The 18501-nt window shown below is 37.2% G+C and overlaps 5 protein-coding genes across 5 annotated transcripts; 3 read left to right on the top strand and 2 right to left on the bottom strand.

Annotated features, from left to right (window-relative positions):
- The first annotated feature begins 1199 nt into the window (after positions 1-1199).
- Positions 1200-1811, top strand: LOC131977608 (histone H2B). Its single transcript, XM_059340993.1, has one exon. It carries the CDS (start codon positions 1340-1342, stop codon positions 1706-1708), a length of 369 nt encoding a protein of 122 aa, XP_059196976.1. The 5' UTR covers positions 1200-1339; the 3' UTR covers positions 1709-1811.
- Positions 1812-3374: 1563 nt separating this feature from the next.
- LOC131977614 (histone H1-like) lies at positions 3375-4004 on the bottom strand. The gene has a single exon (XM_059341000.1). The coding sequence runs from the start codon at positions 3987-3989 to the stop codon at positions 3375-3377; it is 615 nt and encodes a 204-aa protein (XP_059196983.1). The 5' UTR covers positions 3990-4004.
- A 6703-nt stretch (positions 4005-10707) lies between these two features.
- On the bottom strand, positions 10708-11203 carry LOC131977594 (histone H3). Its single transcript, XM_059340980.1, has one exon. It carries the CDS (start codon positions 11162-11164, stop codon positions 10754-10756), a length of 411 nt encoding a protein of 136 aa, XP_059196963.1. The 5' UTR covers positions 11165-11203; the 3' UTR covers positions 10708-10753.
- LOC131977601 (histone H2A) lies at positions 11184-11960 on the top strand. The gene has a single exon (XM_059340987.1). The coding sequence runs from the start codon at positions 11522-11524 to the stop codon at positions 11903-11905; it is 384 nt and encodes a 127-aa protein (XP_059196970.1). The 5' UTR covers positions 11184-11521; the 3' UTR covers positions 11906-11960.
- A 3108-nt stretch (positions 11961-15068) lies between these two features.
- Positions 15069-18425, top strand: LOC131977592 (protein SPO16 homolog). The gene is made up of 6 exons (XM_059340978.1): positions 15069-15182; positions 15334-15412; positions 15705-15798; positions 17304-17475; positions 18014-18092; positions 18205-18425. Exons 2-6 carry the CDS (start codon positions 15347-15349, stop codon positions 18310-18312), a joined length of 519 nt encoding a protein of 172 aa, XP_059196961.1. The 5' UTR covers positions 15069-15182; positions 15334-15346; the 3' UTR covers positions 18313-18425.
- Positions 18426-18501: the final 76 nt, after the last annotated feature.

Genomic DNA, 18501 nt, shown 5'->3' with positions numbered 1-18501 from the left:
GGCTCCCAAATGGCTCTTCAATTTACCACTTATACCTTTTTATAATTCAGCCAAATTTAGTGCTGTTTTGACTTCTGATTTGTATTTCAACACTTATCACTTACTTTTCAATACATTGGTGTAGCTAATTGCATTTACAGTTGTAAAGTCCCTTGTAACTCTCCAACTTGCTTAAAGAACCACTCTGCTACACAAAGATAGAAAAACCTAAGCATAGGAGTTTTAAAAAAGGACAATATTGACATTTTACTTATTTGTTTAAACACACCTAACAAAACAAGTAAAGTACTGAAAAAAAATATATATACAATGTGCAAAACAGCATGCATCTAACAGTTAACAGTTTTTTTCAGGGCAAATAGGCATTGAGGAAGACCAATTATATATATTTTATATTTCTGTCATTGTCACCTTCTCAGTGGAGAAAGAAAGCCTCGCTGACGGACGTGAGCTGGCTCCCATCATTCACTTAATTGAGTGACACATCACTAGTAAATAAATGGTGTTTTCTTAATGTGTAATTAAATCCTTGTGTTCAAAATGATCAACCACTACCCATAATAGCATAGGTAACCCCTGTAGTACCTTTTCTCAATTTAGATTAACTCAACTAGTATCACTCCAACATTAGGAAAAGTAAAACATTTATTGCCTTGTTAATGAATCCATTAAAGCTGTAGACCAATGTGGTTTATATCTTGGGGGTCATTTTTTAATAAAAAATAATTTGAGTTATGAAGTGATGTATATCTTGTGTTATAATTGAAAAGTAATATATACATGAAATAAGGTTTATGATATGTCCTGTATTATTTTGTTGAGTTTAGACGGCTTGAAAAAATAAACTGCATGAGTGAGAAGAAAGATAGTGATGAGTGAGAGGGGAAGAAACCTCATTAAATTGTAATGCAACAGTAAAAATTATCAGATGAAGTTCCACACAGTCATAATGTGAGTGCTTCATTAAGATCTGAAAGAAAGTAGAAAGTGTTTAAAATATATGACAAAATATTTAGAAATTTGTGCAAACAGTGCAAGCTAAAAAATACTATAAACTACAAGTAAAAAAAACTATTAAAATAAACACCAAGGTCTCTGTCTATTTTACTTATGTACAATGCATTCCTTTTACTAACTTCCTATTTTGTTCCCACATAAAAAAAATTGATTGTGTGAGATTATAGAGGTCAGTGTTTTTGTTCAGCACATGCTCAGTCCGGCTCAGAAAACAGCCAATCCTCTAAGAGCAACAGCACAGTTAACATTTGCATGAGGTGGTTATAAAAAGACTGGACCGCAGTACATACGTCATTACTCCGGAGCAACCTCTGCTTGAATCATGCCTGATCCAGTGAAAGCGCCCAAGAAGGGCTCAAAGAAAGCCGTCACTAAAGCAACCAAGGGCGGCAAGAAGAGGAGAAAGTCCAGGAAGGAGAGCTACGCCATCTACGTGTACAAGGTGCTGAAGCAGGTCCACCCCGACACCGGCATCTCCTCCAAGGCCATGGGCATCATGAACTCGTTTGTCAGCGACATCTTTGAGCGCATCGCCGGTGAGGCCTCCCGTCTGGCTCACTACAACAAACGCTCCACCATCACTTCCAGGGAGATCCAGACCGCCGTCCGCCTGCTGCTGCCCGGAGAGCTGGCCAAGCACGCCGTGTCTGAGGGCACCAAGGCCGTCACCAAGTACACCAGCTCCAAGTAAACTCTTACTGCTGCTGCTCCAACAACACAACGGCTCTTCTAAGAGCCACCCACTTCATCCCCAAGAGCTTTTCCTCTTGTCCTTCAAACTTTAAAAAAGATTAGTAATTAAACCTCATGAGGTTAATATAAGATTGACCAAAAACCCCATAGGCTTCTGTTGACTTCGAAACTTAAAATATGAGTATAGTACAAGGTTTTTATTGGATTATAATGAATGGGTAGGTTTATCAAATCAGCGTTCTCTCTGTACCTGTACATGACAAATATGACTCAATATTAAGTGACGGTTGATGGTAAATAAAAGGGTGATTTGGTTGGTTCTAGGATGACTTCTTGAATTTAATTAGTATTTTCCCTACAGCAAACACGGTGCTACAACAAAGCTATTAATTAACGTGGTAAATATATATTTTATTCACATGGGGAAATGTCTGATCACTTGAGTCTTTATTCAGTGAATCCTGGTCAGTTTATCCATCAGCATTGGAAGACTGTTGAATATCCTAATGTAAACAAAAGGATGATTCAGTTCTAGGATGAATAGCTATATAGCCTATTTTACTTCTACTACAGCAAACACATTACGACAAGAAAGCTATTAATAATTAACGTGGTAAATATATATTTAGTCATATGGGGAAATGTCGAACAATTGATGCCTATTTTCCCCACAATGTCATCTTTAGCTTTGAAAAAGGGCCTCATAACTCCCTGATAAAATGTTATGAGGGTTTAGATTTAAAAAAAAATGAAAATAAAAAGTAATGACCTGCTGGTGTTTTAGGAAACTTTGTTTTATCTATGTACATGTTGTGTTTGTATCTGAAATATTTTATTGGTCCCTGGTGGGAAATTGCTTGTGACTGCAGCTGTATAAGACTAGAAAGTAATCATGTAAAATTAAAAACGTGCTAAACTTACTATATAACAATATAAAACGGTACTGTTCAGTACACTGTACAAATGGAGATGTAGCAATGATTTCTTGATGTACATTGCACAGATAATCAAATTATCTATAAATACTTAATTTCCCTACTTGTTCTGTGAATGTTACTTCTATTTAATTGTATTTTGCTAAAACACTGGATATTTCCCCGTTTTGAGACTAAAAATGTTAAATTTTAATTTCGTGATTATTCCATTTGTAACAACAGTGTAAAAAGAATAACTCAGTGGTGGAATTATTTTCAGGTGCTTGTAAAACTATGTACAATACTTCACGACATTCTAAGGTCAGGTAAGGTTACTCCACTCGTCAATTTAGTTACTTTTCATATCGTTAAGATAGACAAAAATATGAACAGTGTAAAAAGAATATGCATGAGTATTTACAAATCAAACCACACAACGATATATTAAGTAGAGCAACAACCCTCTGGACGCATTATCTATGAAATTTGTGAACACCATGTGTATTGTATTTTTAATCACATTTTGACCTTAAATTGAAACCCAGGTCTGCAGTTAGCTGTTGGAGGGAGAAAATAGATAATTCAGTCATCTGGAACCTGTAAAAGTATCTTATTTTAATTGTAAGGCATTACAATAAATAAGAAATCTACCCATCGTGTGTATCATAAAGAGATATAAAAGGGAAAGCACTCTTTAAAGCTGGTGTGGTTGGCTCTTAAAAGAGCCTTTGGTGATGAGTGATGTGGCGCTCACTTCTTCTTGGGTGCTGCTTTCTTGGCTTTGGGCTTGGCAGCAGCTTTCTTTGCGGGGGCTTTCTTGGCTGCAGCAGCCTTTTTGGGTGCAGCCTTCTTGGCGGGCTTGGTGGCCTTCTTGGGGCTCTTGGTGGCTTTCTTGGCCGCTGCGGGTTTCTTGGCCTTCTTGGGAGACTTCTTTGCGGCTGCTGGCTTCTTTGCTGCCGATGTCTTGGTCTTCTTAGCCGCTGCAGGTTTCTTGGCTGCGGGCTTCTTAGGTTTAGCTGCAGGTTTCTTCGCTGCGGGCTTCTTGGCCTTGGGCTCGGCGGCCTTCTTGGCGAGCTTGAAGGAGCCGGAGGCCCCGGTCCCTTTAGTCTGGGTCAGAGTCCCGTTAGCGACCAGGCCCTTGACGGCGGTCTTGACGCGGACCTTGTTCTTGTCCACATCGTATCCGCCGGCAGCCAGAGCCTTCTTGATGGCGGCCAGAGACGTGCCGCCCCGCTCCTTGGATGCGGACACAGCAGCAATGATGAGGTCTTTGGCGCTGGGACCAGCCGGTTTGGGTTTAGAAACCTTCTTCTTCGGTGCTTTGGCCGGGGCCGGGGCGGCGGGAGCGACTTCTTTATCTGCCATGACTTCCTCTAAGCTTTGATCCTCACGGAGTGACCAGAGAGTCTGAGGGACTGTTGCAGAGCTCGGAGCAGCGGGCTGTACTTGAACACACCATGAGAACCGTGGAGACTCAAGCCAGGCCGCGGCTCCTCTGTGCAGTGTGAAAGCCGGGACACTTGTGTTTTCTCTGCACTGATAAAAGGCTAAAAACTAAATGTAGGAGAAGTGCTGAAGGCTGAGAGTGACGGAGCTGATAGCGGACTTGTTTCTCTTCATATTGAAGTCACGTAGAGTTCTGATGCTCTCTGCATTTTGTTTGTGGAGCCTCCAAACCTCACCTCTTCACCGCCGCGAACAGCACTTCTCAGCGACTTTTCACACTTATTTCTCTCCTAAAATGATTTAAAATGCATCAGAGCTCCAATAATAAACATTTCCCAACTGCTCCACATGTTTGTCCAGAGACTGAGTGTAAAAACAAACATCTCATCCTTATGAATTTATGATAAAATGAAGTTCATCTGGTCGCATCAAACACACTGATGAGGCTGACGCTTAAAGTGCAGTTGAGCTGCTCTGTTTCTGAACTTGTCCTCTGCTGAAGACTATTTTTAAATTCTTCCACTATAAACAATGCAAACACCTTGAAAATCACATGTCACCTGTTTTGGACAGCACAGTAAGTTGTTTTAGTTGCTATTTTTTACTTTTTCTCCACTGGTGAGACCGAAAGTAGGACTGACACCGTTTCTGCATGGATAATAAACTATTAATCATTGTTCAAACTGTTTCATGAAAGCAGTATGGTCTAAAATGGTAAACATCATTAATATTATACCAACACTAACTTTGAACATGTTTGTGTTGCATTTGGCTCTTGGTGGGTGAATGATTACGTTGATACAACAAATTAAGTAACCTACTTAAAAAGCTAAAATCTCTCAAATAAATATATACATATGAATACAGATACTGTAAAAAAAAAAAATATATGATGTATATTACACAGAGAGAGTATAGCATTGAGAGTGTACACTAGTACAGCACAAACATATAAAGATGTTGTGTTTTAAATTTTAGATCTGTTCTAATGCACTCTACTTCTAACCTGGATCACATGGTGGTAAATAAATTAAAAAACATGCTATGTTAAAGAATAAACCTGTTCTCCAACGTTTCTGTCAGTTTGTCCTCCTTAAGTCTGACTATTACTACATGTCACAGTATTTTTAAATTTAATTTAAATAAATTGAGGGTTATACTGTTCTTCTCCTGAATGATGATATTATTGTCAGACACAATGACAGCAGAGAAAAGCATACCAGAATCAACCGGACTGTGGCTAATGTTAGCAGACTGAGTCAAGTTTGGTGTATTTAAAGACGGTGATATATGTCTTCTCTCATAATAGTGGCAACAAAACATCCAAATTAAATATTTGTGTGCATACTTTACTATATCTGATCCTTTTGCGACTGTAGATTTCTCCTTAAGTCAGTAAAAGTTATTTTACTGAATCAGAGTTTTGTGTTTTCATTATCTCTAAGCCAGAATCATCAAAATAAAAAAAAAAAAAGGCTTGAAATATTTCACTCTATTTCACTCTTCCCAAACATTTTTAGCTGTGCACCCCCTTCTATGTCCCATCCAGGTTGACGTACCCCCAATCCCCCACACCTTAAAAAAAAAAAAAAAAAAGCAATAAGCTCTTTTCATAACCATATTAAAGGTGGCATGTTTAATCATGCTCAAATTACCAAAAGAGACATAAAATAATCATGATCACAACAATGCGCTCTCGCAATTGAATTAATCTGAAACCCTGTAACACAGTTTCAATATAATGCAAACAGAAATTGTCTTAATGTAAGTAAAAAACTGAGGAAGTTTCATGGTGATATCTTTATGTTAAAAATAAAAACCCTGTTCATGTAGTGTCACCATTTACAATGTGTTTGTTCTGGCTGGTTGTTTGGGGGGAAATCAGAGGAAGTCAAGGGCTCCCTCTATTTCCTTCTTGTTTTGTAGATCGTAATTGTTTTAGTCTGAGTTTCTGCCACCAGTTTTCAACCACAACTACCAATGATGTAACCGTGTTAGTCCACTTCAAACTGGTCTGTTGTTGACCTGCTACCTTCCCCTAAAACTCCACTGTCCACAACCTCCCATCTCAATTAAAGGGGGAAATATAATAAGGGGTAAAAAGTAAGTTGTTGTTGTTGTTGGAATGATAAGCCATCATCATTCACAAATATCTTACAAGAGACATATAATAATAAGTGTTTATCAAACGTCAGGTATATGAGGTTTTTAACCTTCAAATAACTTGATAGAGAACTAAAATAAAAGCAAAGAAACACATGAAAACTCTGAGACACACATTCACAGACCGCACCCACAGAAAGAAAATGTTTTGTACAATTGTATAAATAAGCTATTTTAAGTTTCACCAATTACCTCCCTGTATATAACCTGCAAATGTATATAATTATACCCAATCCAATCCACTTTATTTATATAGCATGTTTATAGCAAACACAGGGTTTTCAAAGTGCTGCACAAAAAGATAAAAACAAAAAATAGATGACACAATAAAAGCACAATAAAAAAGTAGACGATAAAACGATTAAATACAATAAGATAAAACATAATAAAAATAGAATTAAATAAAAATATATAAAATGCACTGCCCGCACAAATAAAATATGCATAAAAATAATTTTTAAAAATCATAATATCAACACTCTACGTGGTGTTAAAAGCCAAAGAGAAGAGATGGGTTATAAGAAGAGATTTAATATATATTAAGGCTGCTGTAATGGTGTTTTTTTTTTTTTTGTTGTTTTTTTGCTTCTAGTTCTTTATATTTATATATTCTGTTTCTCTAAATGCATGTTGAGAAGTCATCAATAATCACATTGTTTGAGAACAATGAAGGTCTGCTGAGTTTGTCTCCGCCCACCGAGAGACGTCTCCTCTGTTCTCTCTCACGTCCGCAATTCAGATGTAAATACCGGCGATCAGAGAGCTTCCACTCATTCGTTTCTGACGATCCAAACTCAACATAATAGAAAATGTCTGGCCGCGGTAAGGGAGGTAAAGGACTCGGTAAAGGAGGCGCTAAGCGTCACCGTAAAGTGCTCCGTGATAACATCCAGGGCATCACCAAGCCCGCTATCCGCCGTCTGGCTCGCCGCGGTGGAGTCAAGCGTATCTCCGGTCTGATCTACGAGGAGACCCGCGGTGTGTTGAAGGTCTTCCTGGAGAACGTCATCCGTGATGCCGTCACCTACACCGAGCACGCCAAGAGGAAGACTGTGACCGCCATGGATGTGGTGTACGCTCTCAAGAGGCAGGGCCGCACCCTGTACGGCTTCGGAGGTTAAACTACACACTGCTGATACAAACACAAAGGCTCTTTTAAGAGCCACACACTTATCTTCAAAGAGTGGTTTCTCTTATTTCGTATTCCTTACTGTTCAACTGTCAGACAAATTTAAGGTTAAAGGTATCTTATTTATAATATATTGCCAATAAACCGTTTACTGAAGACACGATCATGTTCAACAATTTTATAATTTTTTGATGTCTGTCTTCTTGAGAGGTTAACAGCCAGGATTAATAATGCTAGACCCGAAACAATGCTCAATTGGTCTAAAGCTATTGCTGTGGTCCAACAGTTACTTTGAATTTAACGTTTCATACGATTCTCTTTTTATCCTGGAATCTGTGAATATTACCCGTCTCTCTCTAGATCTGTTTTGGCTAAATTCATGTTTATTTTTCGTTTGACTGTTTTCACCGTGTGGCTTTGTACTGGTGTATGGTTTTTTTCATTTTTGTTGTTGTGGTAGTCCTATATTCTTTGTATGTTACGTACATTATGTCTAATTTGTAAATATGTTTCTAGAATTGTGTTTTAGTTTTCCATATTGTGGCTCCTAATAAGTAATCAACTTTTCTTTGTTTATGTGTTGAGTTTTGTGTTGAGTTAGAAATTATTTTAAAAAGAAAATGCTCAATAAAGAATTTTAAATGTTGCAAATGTCAACAAAAATTGCAAATATAACATAAGAGGGTTCCATCAAGTTCTATCATTACCAAACTAAATATAGGGCCAGTATTGTTTCCGATACTTCTCATCTTACAAAAAGATGGAAATACTGATACTTCTAAAGTTTACATGAATTGAGTTCATCCAAACTTCCTATCAGAGCTGCTGGCTTGAACATGTCTTCTGTTAAAGACCACTTTTAATATAAATGTTTAATAATTATACTATGAACCCAGACACAGTTATCCTTGAAGGAAAATTATGGGAGATATACCACAGAACAAGAGGACCACATAGAACACATTTATGATGTTTGTTTTTTTTTAAATACTACCCCTAAATGACAAAGATCTGTATTGTGACATATACGTTACATTGGGCGTTTATGGTATTTATGTTCATGATATTTGTTATTTTTAATTTAATAAACTAGACACATTTTCTGCTTACAGAAACACGTTTGCCTTTTTCTTTGCATCTCCACAACATATATAAAAATTGTGACATTAATAGTTCTGTTGAACAACAAATTCCATTTCAGATTTGTTTTTAATTAACTAAATATTAATAAATCGATAATAAATAAATATAAATAACACTGCCTCGTTGGACGGCTTCTCAACAAGCTACTGTAGCTGTAGAACACTGAAAAACACACTTATGTACTTGAGAAAACATACATGACATTACTAGAACATTTAAAATGTTTGTGACACCCGTGTCACCCTTGGGTTCTCAAATACACAACATATGTTTGGTGAAGTGCAGTAATGAGCTTCAAAGTTTACATTACTCTGTTTCACTGATGCCCTAATATAAGTAAACTTCAAGTGTCGAAGTTTAAAATTTGGACTTCCTTCAAAAAATCTTTTTAACGGCAGTTCCGACTCTACAGATCTAGTATAATATATATATATATATATATATATATATATATATATATATATATATATATATAAATATAAATATAAAACCAGTCTGCCAACTCTCACACTCTGAAAGGGAGACTCACACATGCCGCTCATCAATTTTCTCATGTAGACAAAACAAATATTGAAACAGATGACTCTGGTTGCCCTGAATAACTACAGTGTAAAAGAAAAGACATTTTCCAGAAACTTACTGTTTTATTACGTTCTTCATTTTTCTACATGTGCAAATGTCTTAGTAAAGAAAAGGTAAATGACTCTATATTATAAACATTAACCATTAATAAAATAAAGTGGAAATCTATTAATATAACAGGACATTATAGATTAGTTTATCGTAATATTCAAGTGCTTAATGGTAACACTTAAACATTACATTTCAGTGCTTCTGATGTCTTTGTAAACAGTCACAATAGATGCTGCTGCAGTCAAGGTGAACAAAAAACCTGCACACAATCCAGATGATCAAACCGGAAGAGCTGAAATTATAAATATATGTTCCATTTTTACCCACTTCTGGAAATAAAGCACTCTGCAGCAGTAAATTGATGTATACTAATTGACCATGCTGTGTATTTGACAATAATGTCTGACCACAGAGCTGATGCATGATCATCTTAAAATGATATTTATCCATGTGTCCAAAGAAAACAAACGTTATTTTACATTTACAAAAAATAAATACTTTGAAGCTGATGTATGCAGGTGAGACCAACCCAGAAGGATTATCTGCACTCCATCTTTCTCCCTCTGCAGGTTTAATTGCTGCTCTGAGGTGCGTTCAGGTGCATGCTGCCAAGTGTGCAGAGAGCCAAAACACCTGAGGGCCCAGCCTGCAAAGATTTCTATCTGTCAGTGATCACAAGCACCTTGGACAGCTCCCTCATGTCTTACTGTTCTCCATCAGAGCAGAAACACACCACTCTGCTCTCATTTCTCTAGTCTTGTTCCTCAGAGAGACTGTCTCTGTTCTCAACTTGTTAAATAAAATGTTGGTGCAATAGCGCCACCTACTTGTTGCATGTAGACAGTGATGAAGAATTATTCAGACAGATGAAGTACTAATATCAATCCGCGAAATTACTCCACTACAAGTACCCATTATGCAAAATGGCCCCACTAAGATTATTAAATATATCCCAAATATATTATTTGAGCATTAAGTAAGCAGCATCTTACTGTCAAGGTAGGACTCATTTGATCTTTTAATATAATGGCGGATATGGTGTATGTCATATATAACCAACTCGTTTTCATCTCAGACTTGGTATATCTATTCTTTTTTATTTCTGTCTTTATTAAACACAGCCAATGGGTAGGTTACACCATTATTTATTGTAAGGCCTTACGACTTACATAAGAGAAATTACCAGGTTCCAGATGACTAAATCATTTATATTTTGTCCCCTGAGTTAACTGAAGACGTGTGTTTCAATTTAAGGTCAAAATGTGATTAAAAATACAATAGATATGGTGTTAACAAATGTGATAGGAAATGTACCTAAAGGGTTGTTAAAATGTTCTTCTTAATATACCGTTTTGTGGTTTGATTTGTAAATACTCATGCATACTGATTACTATTGTTCATATTGTTCTATCGTAATAACGACTTGAAAAGTAACTAAATTGACTGTATTTGTTGATGTACTTGTTAGTCCCACAACGGGGACATTTTCCAGGTTATTCAGTCCATGAAAATATTTATGAACATGTGAAGCAAGTAGAGGAATGAGCTCTTGAGTTGAGAGTGAGGTGGCTCTTAAAAGAGCCGTTTTGTTGTGGTGGTGTGGTAGCGGGTGAGTCTAAGCTCTCTCTCCACGGATGCGGCGGGCCAGCTGGATGTCTTTGGGCATGATGGTGACCCTCTTGGCGTGGATGGCGCACAGGTTGGTGTCCTCGAAGAGTCCGACCAGGTAAGCCTCGCTGGACTCCTGCAGAGCCATGACAGCGGAGCTCTGGAAGCGCAGGTCGGTCTTGAAGTCCTGAGCGATTTCTCGGACCAGGCGCTGGAAGGGCAGCTTGCGGATCAGCAGCTCGGTGGATTTCTGGTAGCGACGGATCTCTCTCAGAGCCACGGTACCGGGCCTGTAACGGTGAGGCTTCTTCACGCCGCCGGTGGCCGGGGCGCTCTTACGGGCAGCCTTGGTGGCCAGCTGCTTCCTGGGAGCTTTGCCTCCGGTGGATTTACGAGCGGTCTGCTTGGTTCTTGCCATGACTTCGTTTCTTTCCCTGAACAGGAGAAAATGTGTGATTCAACGGAGAGACTCGCTGCTCTTAAACTGTGGGACCGGCGGTGAAATGTGACGCTGCTTCAGACCTCCGGATCCTGATTGGTGAGCGGCTCCTCCTGCAGCTCAGCTCCGCCTAGAGGAGGAACCCACCGCCCGGATCTCCGCTGCTTATTGGGGGGAAAATTATTTTAACATGCCCGCCAACAGTGAGAGCGGGCCGCCCCCTGCTGCTCTACTGGAGCCTCCTGTTTGCTTGGTTGTCCGCGGACATATAAAGGAGGCTCCGGCTGCTGGAGCTCCAGTTTCTCTGAGTTCTTAGTCCAGAAAACACATCTAACCATGAGTGGAAGAGGCAAAACCGGTGGCAAAGCCAGAGCAAAGGCCAAGACCCGCTCCTCTCGCGCCGGGCTCCAGTTCCCGGTCGGTCGTGTCCACAGGCTGCTGAGAAAGGGAAACTACGCTCAGCGTGTCGGTGCCGGAGCTCCGGTCTACCTGGCGGCCGTGCTGGAGTACCTGACCGCTGAGATCCTGGAGCTGGCTGGAAACGCTGCCCGCGACAACAAGAAGACCCGTATCATCCCCCGTCACCTGCAGCTGGCTGTCCGCAACGACGAGGAGCTCAACAAGCTGCTGGGCGGAGTGACCATCGCTCAGGGCGGCGTGCTGCCCAACATCCAGGCGGTCCTGCTGCCCAAGAAGACCGAGAAGGCCGCCAAGAAGTAAACATGGACCCTCTCTGACTGCTGGAGACAACACAAAGGCTCTTTTAAGAGCCAACCACTTTACTGAAAGAGCTGTTTCTAAACATTAATTATTATAAATTAAAAAAAAAAAAAAAAAATATATATATATATATATATATATATATATATATATATATATATATATATATATATATATATATATATATATATATATATATATATATATATATATATATATATATATATATATATATATATATATATATATATATATATATATATATATATATATATATATATATATATATATATATATATATATATATATATATATGTTTAGAAACAGCTCTTTATATATCTCTCTATATATATATATATATATATATATATATATATATATATATATATATATATATATATATATATATATATATATATATATATATATATATATATATATATATATATATATATATATATATAAAATCTCACAGATGTATTCTTTGTAAAATATAACAGTATTTCACACACTTGACCACCTCCACACGCAAAGCAAGACATTTAGAAGACCTTTATTTTTAATACTACTGTATTTTTTCCACCCTCCAGCTCCTAAATTGTAAATTATCTTCACTTTCACTCTGAGGTCTATGTCTAGCTTCACACCAAACTCATTTTCTCATGATTTTCTAAAAATTGATTGTAACATCCTCAGTCTAGGCAATGGCTTTGCCAGTCGATTCATTACCAGACTTTAAAATACAACCTGCTACTGATTTCAATCAATGTCATAAAAGGATCAATCACATTATGTAAGAGTAGTAGTACTAAAACCCCCATAAATGAGCTGTTCTTGGTAGGTTACTGCAACCATTGTTTTGGGAAGATCTGCTTTCATGTAATATATTTGAATTTTGTAGACATATATTAGACATAATGAGGAAAAACAGGTTATAGCTTACAGTTTACTTTCCCAAACTCAAAAAGTGACTTTATTCTGGACATTTTGATTTTTTTTTCACACTGCTTAACTGACTTAACAAAAACATGAGGAAGGCCAAATGCTGTTACTGCAGCCCAGTGATAGTATCTGGAAATCAAAAGTCTCTTGGTGAAGCCTAACAATATGAAAATTAATTTCTGGTTTGTTTTTAATTGTACAAACTCATGTATATAGGGTGCAAAACTCATTTTGTGTTATCTTCACTACTCTACATGTAGGCTATAGTTGTCATTATTCTTATTTTATATACCTTTACCTTCTGTTTCAGCTTACATGTTCTTTTTCTCTAAATGCATGTAGGAAAGTCATGAATAATCACATTGTTTGAGTATAATGAAGGTCTGCTGAGTTCGTCTCCGCCCACCGAGAGACGTCTCATTGTTCTCCTTCACGTCCGCAGTTCAGACATTAATACCGGCGGTCAGCCAACGTCTTCTCATTCGTTTCTGACGACCCAATCTCAACATAATCGAAAATGTCTGGCCGCGGTAAGGGAGGTAAAGGACTCGGTAAAGGAGGCGCTAAGCGTCACCGTAAAGTGCTCCGTGATAACATCCAGGGCATCACCAAGCCCGCTATCCGCCGTCTGGCTCGCCGCGGTGGAGTCAAGCGTATCTCCGGTCTGATCTACGAGGAGACCCGCGGTGTGTTGAAGGTCTTCCTGGAGAACGTCATCCGTGATGCCGTCACCTACACCGAGCACGCCAAGAGGAAGACTGTGACCGCCATGGATGTGGTGTACGCTCTCAAGAGGCAGGGCCGCACCCTGTACGGCTTCGGAGGTTAAACTACACACTGCTGATACAAACACAAAGGCTCTTTTAAGAGCCACACACTTCATCTACAGAGAAACTTCCCGTCATTATTTCTTATTGAACTCTACATCGGGTAGTCGTGGGTAATACTGCAAAATATGGTATTAATGTTGTACAACTAAATACAAGGCCAGTATTGTTGACACTGATACTTAACGATTATTTTTATAGTTGACACAAACTGGTTATTCAGCCATATATATCTTAATTTTAAACATTTTTAAGCTGCTTTAACGTCATCGTGAGATAACATTGGAGCTCTACATCAGATTGTTTTCTTTATAATGATGTTGGTCAACATTAAAAAAACATGAAAAATGGCTAGAAGGTAAACTCCTATGAGTTATATTTGTCCAAACAAAGGTATCTGTAGTTGTACCAGGCATTAACATGAACAAGAAATTAATGAAAACAATAGTTTATTTTTTTTCCATGACTACACTTTGGCAGCATTGCATACTTTATACAAGGGCAGTGTTATCAGACCATTTGATCAGGTTTCATTTTAAATTAAATGAGCTAATTTTTTTAAATCCTCAATTGTGTTGCAAAAATGAAAACCCATCAGCTACCTTTACATCTTATTCAGACCTTTTGTTATACATGCAATTAAGCTCTGGTGCATACTTTCAACAACGCTCCCAGAGATGCTTCTACAACTTGACTGCATGTTGAGAATGTATTTGTCTGAATAAAAGAATAAATATGTTAATACAGGTTAAAATATAAGTTAACAGTGATATTATTAAAACCAGTTATTGTGTGTAATGTGATTAAAGAGACTGCATTTAATTTAATTTATTTGAGTTAAATATAAAAAAAAGGACTTCATTTCCCAAGATGCTCTAGGAGCAGAGATAACGTACGTGATTACGTCAGAGTTTGTTGAGTTAGGCAGTTATGTGGCACCTCGGCATGAACCCATACGCTGTATGTTTTTTGCTCTTTATTTTTCACTAAAGAACGTCTGAACTTGAAAGAAAAGGTCTCGCTTCGTTATTTTAGTCCAGAAGCATTTCCTGCTACACTGCAGTCCACTTGTTTCTCATTGAATTTATTGGACATAAAGGCAAACTTTATTTTTCATTTATCTTACAAACCACATATAGCCAGGGATTCATATTAGTTTTTCAACATTTGTAGTCATATAAAAAAAAAAAGAGTAACTAACCCGAAATGATGAGACAGATATCAGTGAACCAGACCCACTGTTGCTCATTCTCCATTCATCTGGATTATACAGTCTATGGTTTTACCCTATGGCTTTACCTCCCGATTCGTTGCCTAGAGACCCAGTGACGCTGCCGGCAGGCGCCGTCACCCAACGTCCACCTCACGCAACAGTGCGTCACTGTGTGCTTCCCTGTGCGACTCACACCAAACCAGACAGACCACAATGAACCAATAGCAACAAACCAAAAAAAGTGACTCTCAGAAGAAATAAACAGCAGTAACCGGTCAACAAAAACACATATTTTGTGAGTACGACAAAAACATAAGGGAAACCAGTGTTGAAAGTGTTGTTAGATGAATAATACCACAGCGGCCTCTTGTGGCTCCCTGTTACCATGACAACGCTGAGTGAGTTTGATTTTGTCCTCACAACTGCACCATTCAATTTTCTTTTAGGGAGCAGTGGGTAATGGCTACTAAACAAGAAACGACTCCTCAGTGGAAAACAACCATTATAGTCAGCACATCACTCCAGGTAACTCTTGAACTTTGAAACATTTTGAGTTTGTTTGTTAATTAGATATCGTTAGTGGTCAATTAGATATCGTTAGTGGTCAATTAACGTGTTAATATGTTAGCCATCTAGCTATAGCTAGCTTAAAGCAATATCGACAAAAACATAACATGAAATGTGCGAGAAGACAATGACAGTTGTTGGTAAAATATTAATTAATATTAAGAATAGACCCTTATTCAACTTTGTCTGGCCTTTAGCTGAATTTAGCAGCTTTCTTAATTGAATTATTTATGTATCTTTGTTGTACCAGAATCATGAGGCAAGCAGGATGCTAAGCTCGCAGCAGCACCGAATCAGATTTTCTGACGGTGTTGAGTCTGGAGCCTTTATTTTTCCTCTGTCAGGTAAACCTGCCCTTAGATAATAAGATAACACTTATCTTTAACACAAATCATATAGCACCCTCTCCAATACACTTTCTAAGTATACATTCACTTTGCATACTAGTACTTTCACATGTACACTGTAAATAATCATTGTGAAATCTACAGTTATTTACTGTATTATTCACAGTTCATCACTGTTTTTGATTTTTACAGTATAGTGCTGTATAATTTACAATTACAATAGTCAAAGCATTAATGTGGAAAATCACAGTAGTTAAAACATTTATGTAGAAAAACACAGTAGACAGTATGTCTACTGTTTTTTATCAGAATCAGTCCTATACAAATGCTGTTTAAATAATTAACTTAAAGTGAAGTTTTTCCACACAAAACACAGGATGGAAATCATTTATAAAACAGTAAATGTATTAATGTTATTTTCTTTAGTGTATAGAGTAATTACTTACTATAAAAAATAATGATGAAATTATTATCAAATTAACAGCATTGTTTACTGTGCCATATTGCCATACACAGTATCATTAAAAATCAGTGTTTAACTGTTTTTATATTCTTACAGTTAACAAATCAGTACTGTAAACACAACTAAAAAAGTCTTAATTGTTTTTATTTTACAGTAAAGAAACCAGTACTGTAAATTAAACTAAAATCACAGTGTTTATTTTTTTATTTTACAGTATAAAGAACAGTACTGTAAATAAAAATACAGTAATTCTACTGTAAATAATAATTACAGTTTTTTAATTAAGTTACTTGTTAATTGCTGCCAATAAGTTACTGTAAAAATCACAGTAAATTCTTTACAGTGTTAGTTGCTATGGATACCAGTGTTAGAATGTATAGTACATTTATACTACTCATGTACTGTACTTAAGTACAATTTTAAGGTGCTTGTACTTTACTTAAGTATTTCCATTTTATGTAACGTTTTTGCTTCTACTTCACTGCATTATGAAGCAAATATTGTACTTTTTACTCTACTACATTTAGCTGCCAGCTTTAGTTACTTTAAGGTGGAGATTTAACATAAAAATATTATCAATTAAAAATGATGACGCATTTTTATAAATAAAACCTCATAACAGTATATATAGTTAAAGGGAGCCTTACCTTTGCAAAGTTAAAACGCTGCTTAAATAAATGCATCACAGCAAATAATCTAATAACATATTTATATCTGAGTGAGGACATTCTGCATGAGTACTTATACTTCTGATACTAGTAGTACATTTTGATGCTGGTACTTTTGCACTTTTACTTAAGCAAGTTTTGAAGTTTTACTTGTAGTTGAGCCATTTCACAGTGTGGTATTAGTACTTTTACTTAAGTAGGAGATCTAAATACTTTTTCCACCACTGATGGATACTTACCTGAATCTGAACACACAATGGATGTTGTGGCCAAATTAATCCTCACAGTAAACAAATAAAACCATTTTGTGTTTGGTTGAAAATGTAAGTTTGACATTTTTAACTTCTAACATTTTTAGCTTACTTGCCTAGGTACTGCATTTATGTTGGTTGACCCTCAACACCTCCCAGAGCATATTGAAGAATCTGGACTCATTGATGGGATAAAGACGTTTGTGCAGGTCCACCGGAACAGCTTTCTACTTCTCTATGCCCCCTTTAATGGGAAAAGGGAACTGGACGTTTTGTCAGTGATCCAACACAGGTACTGTAGATAAATGGCTGTGTTGTGTTTTTACAAATTAAGTCACTATTATCATCCCTTGTTTTTATACTTTATACTGGAGCACCAACTAGAGTTCATGACTTCAGACAACAGCAAACCACAGTGAACATGAACGAAGAAGCTGATAAGACCGCTTTGGTTGGCCCTGTGGATGATGGGACATTTTGTTACAAAAAACCAACGGATGGAAGCGTCAATTTCTAAATATGCTATTGCTACACTTAATGGCAAAAATTGCATTGGTCTGTTGGACTTGAACAAAAATAAACAATATTTTTGTTGCTTAAGCGTCATTATTCAATGGTATACTAAAAATCCATGTGAAAAAAATTACTTCTCACTGTTCTCAGGTCAAATATTTATATGCGATTAAAATGCGATTAATTTTGATAAATTAATTACAAAGCCTGTAATTAATTACAAAAGCCTGTAACTAATTAATTACAAAGCCTGTAATTAATTAGATTAATTTTTTTAATCGAGTCCTGGCCCAGGTATTTGTCTTTTTCTCTTTCAGATTCTTTGGCAGCAATCTTAGGATCCTTCCTGTACGAAACAATGCTGAGATGGTCAAAGGAATGTTGACTATTGCCAAGGTAAGAACAGAGGCAGTGCTCAAAAGTAATTTGGTAATTCTGGATAAAAAAATAGACATGCTGTTGTTCCCTTGTGATACTTCGAGGTAAGCAGAGACTAATTTGTCTGCAGGCCACCAGTAAGCCCCATGTAGACAGTATCCGCGACCGGATGTCTCTGGTCCGGGCTCACATCATTGAAAGCAGTCCTGTGTGGGAGATGCTACGAGACATTCTATAAAGCTCAGCATATGCTCCAGCATTATTTTTTTCATACACTTGAAAACACTTGTTTTATTTAATGCTAACCCGTACAAGCATAAATGGCTGAATATATAAAAAAAAACTATTTAAAAGATGTGTTTTAATATGTTAGCACCGTTTGTTCTACTTATATAAGTTTTACAAAGTTTATGCAATACATGTTTTT

The sequence above is a fragment of the Centropristis striata genome, chromosome 9 (assembly GCF_030273125.1).
Source record: "Centropristis striata isolate RG_2023a ecotype Rhode Island chromosome 9, C.striata_1.0, whole genome shotgun sequence".
Taxonomy (NCBI): Eukaryota; Metazoa; Chordata; class Actinopteri; order Perciformes; family Serranidae; genus Centropristis; species Centropristis striata.
This window is presented reverse-complemented; position numbering and strand designations above follow the sequence as displayed.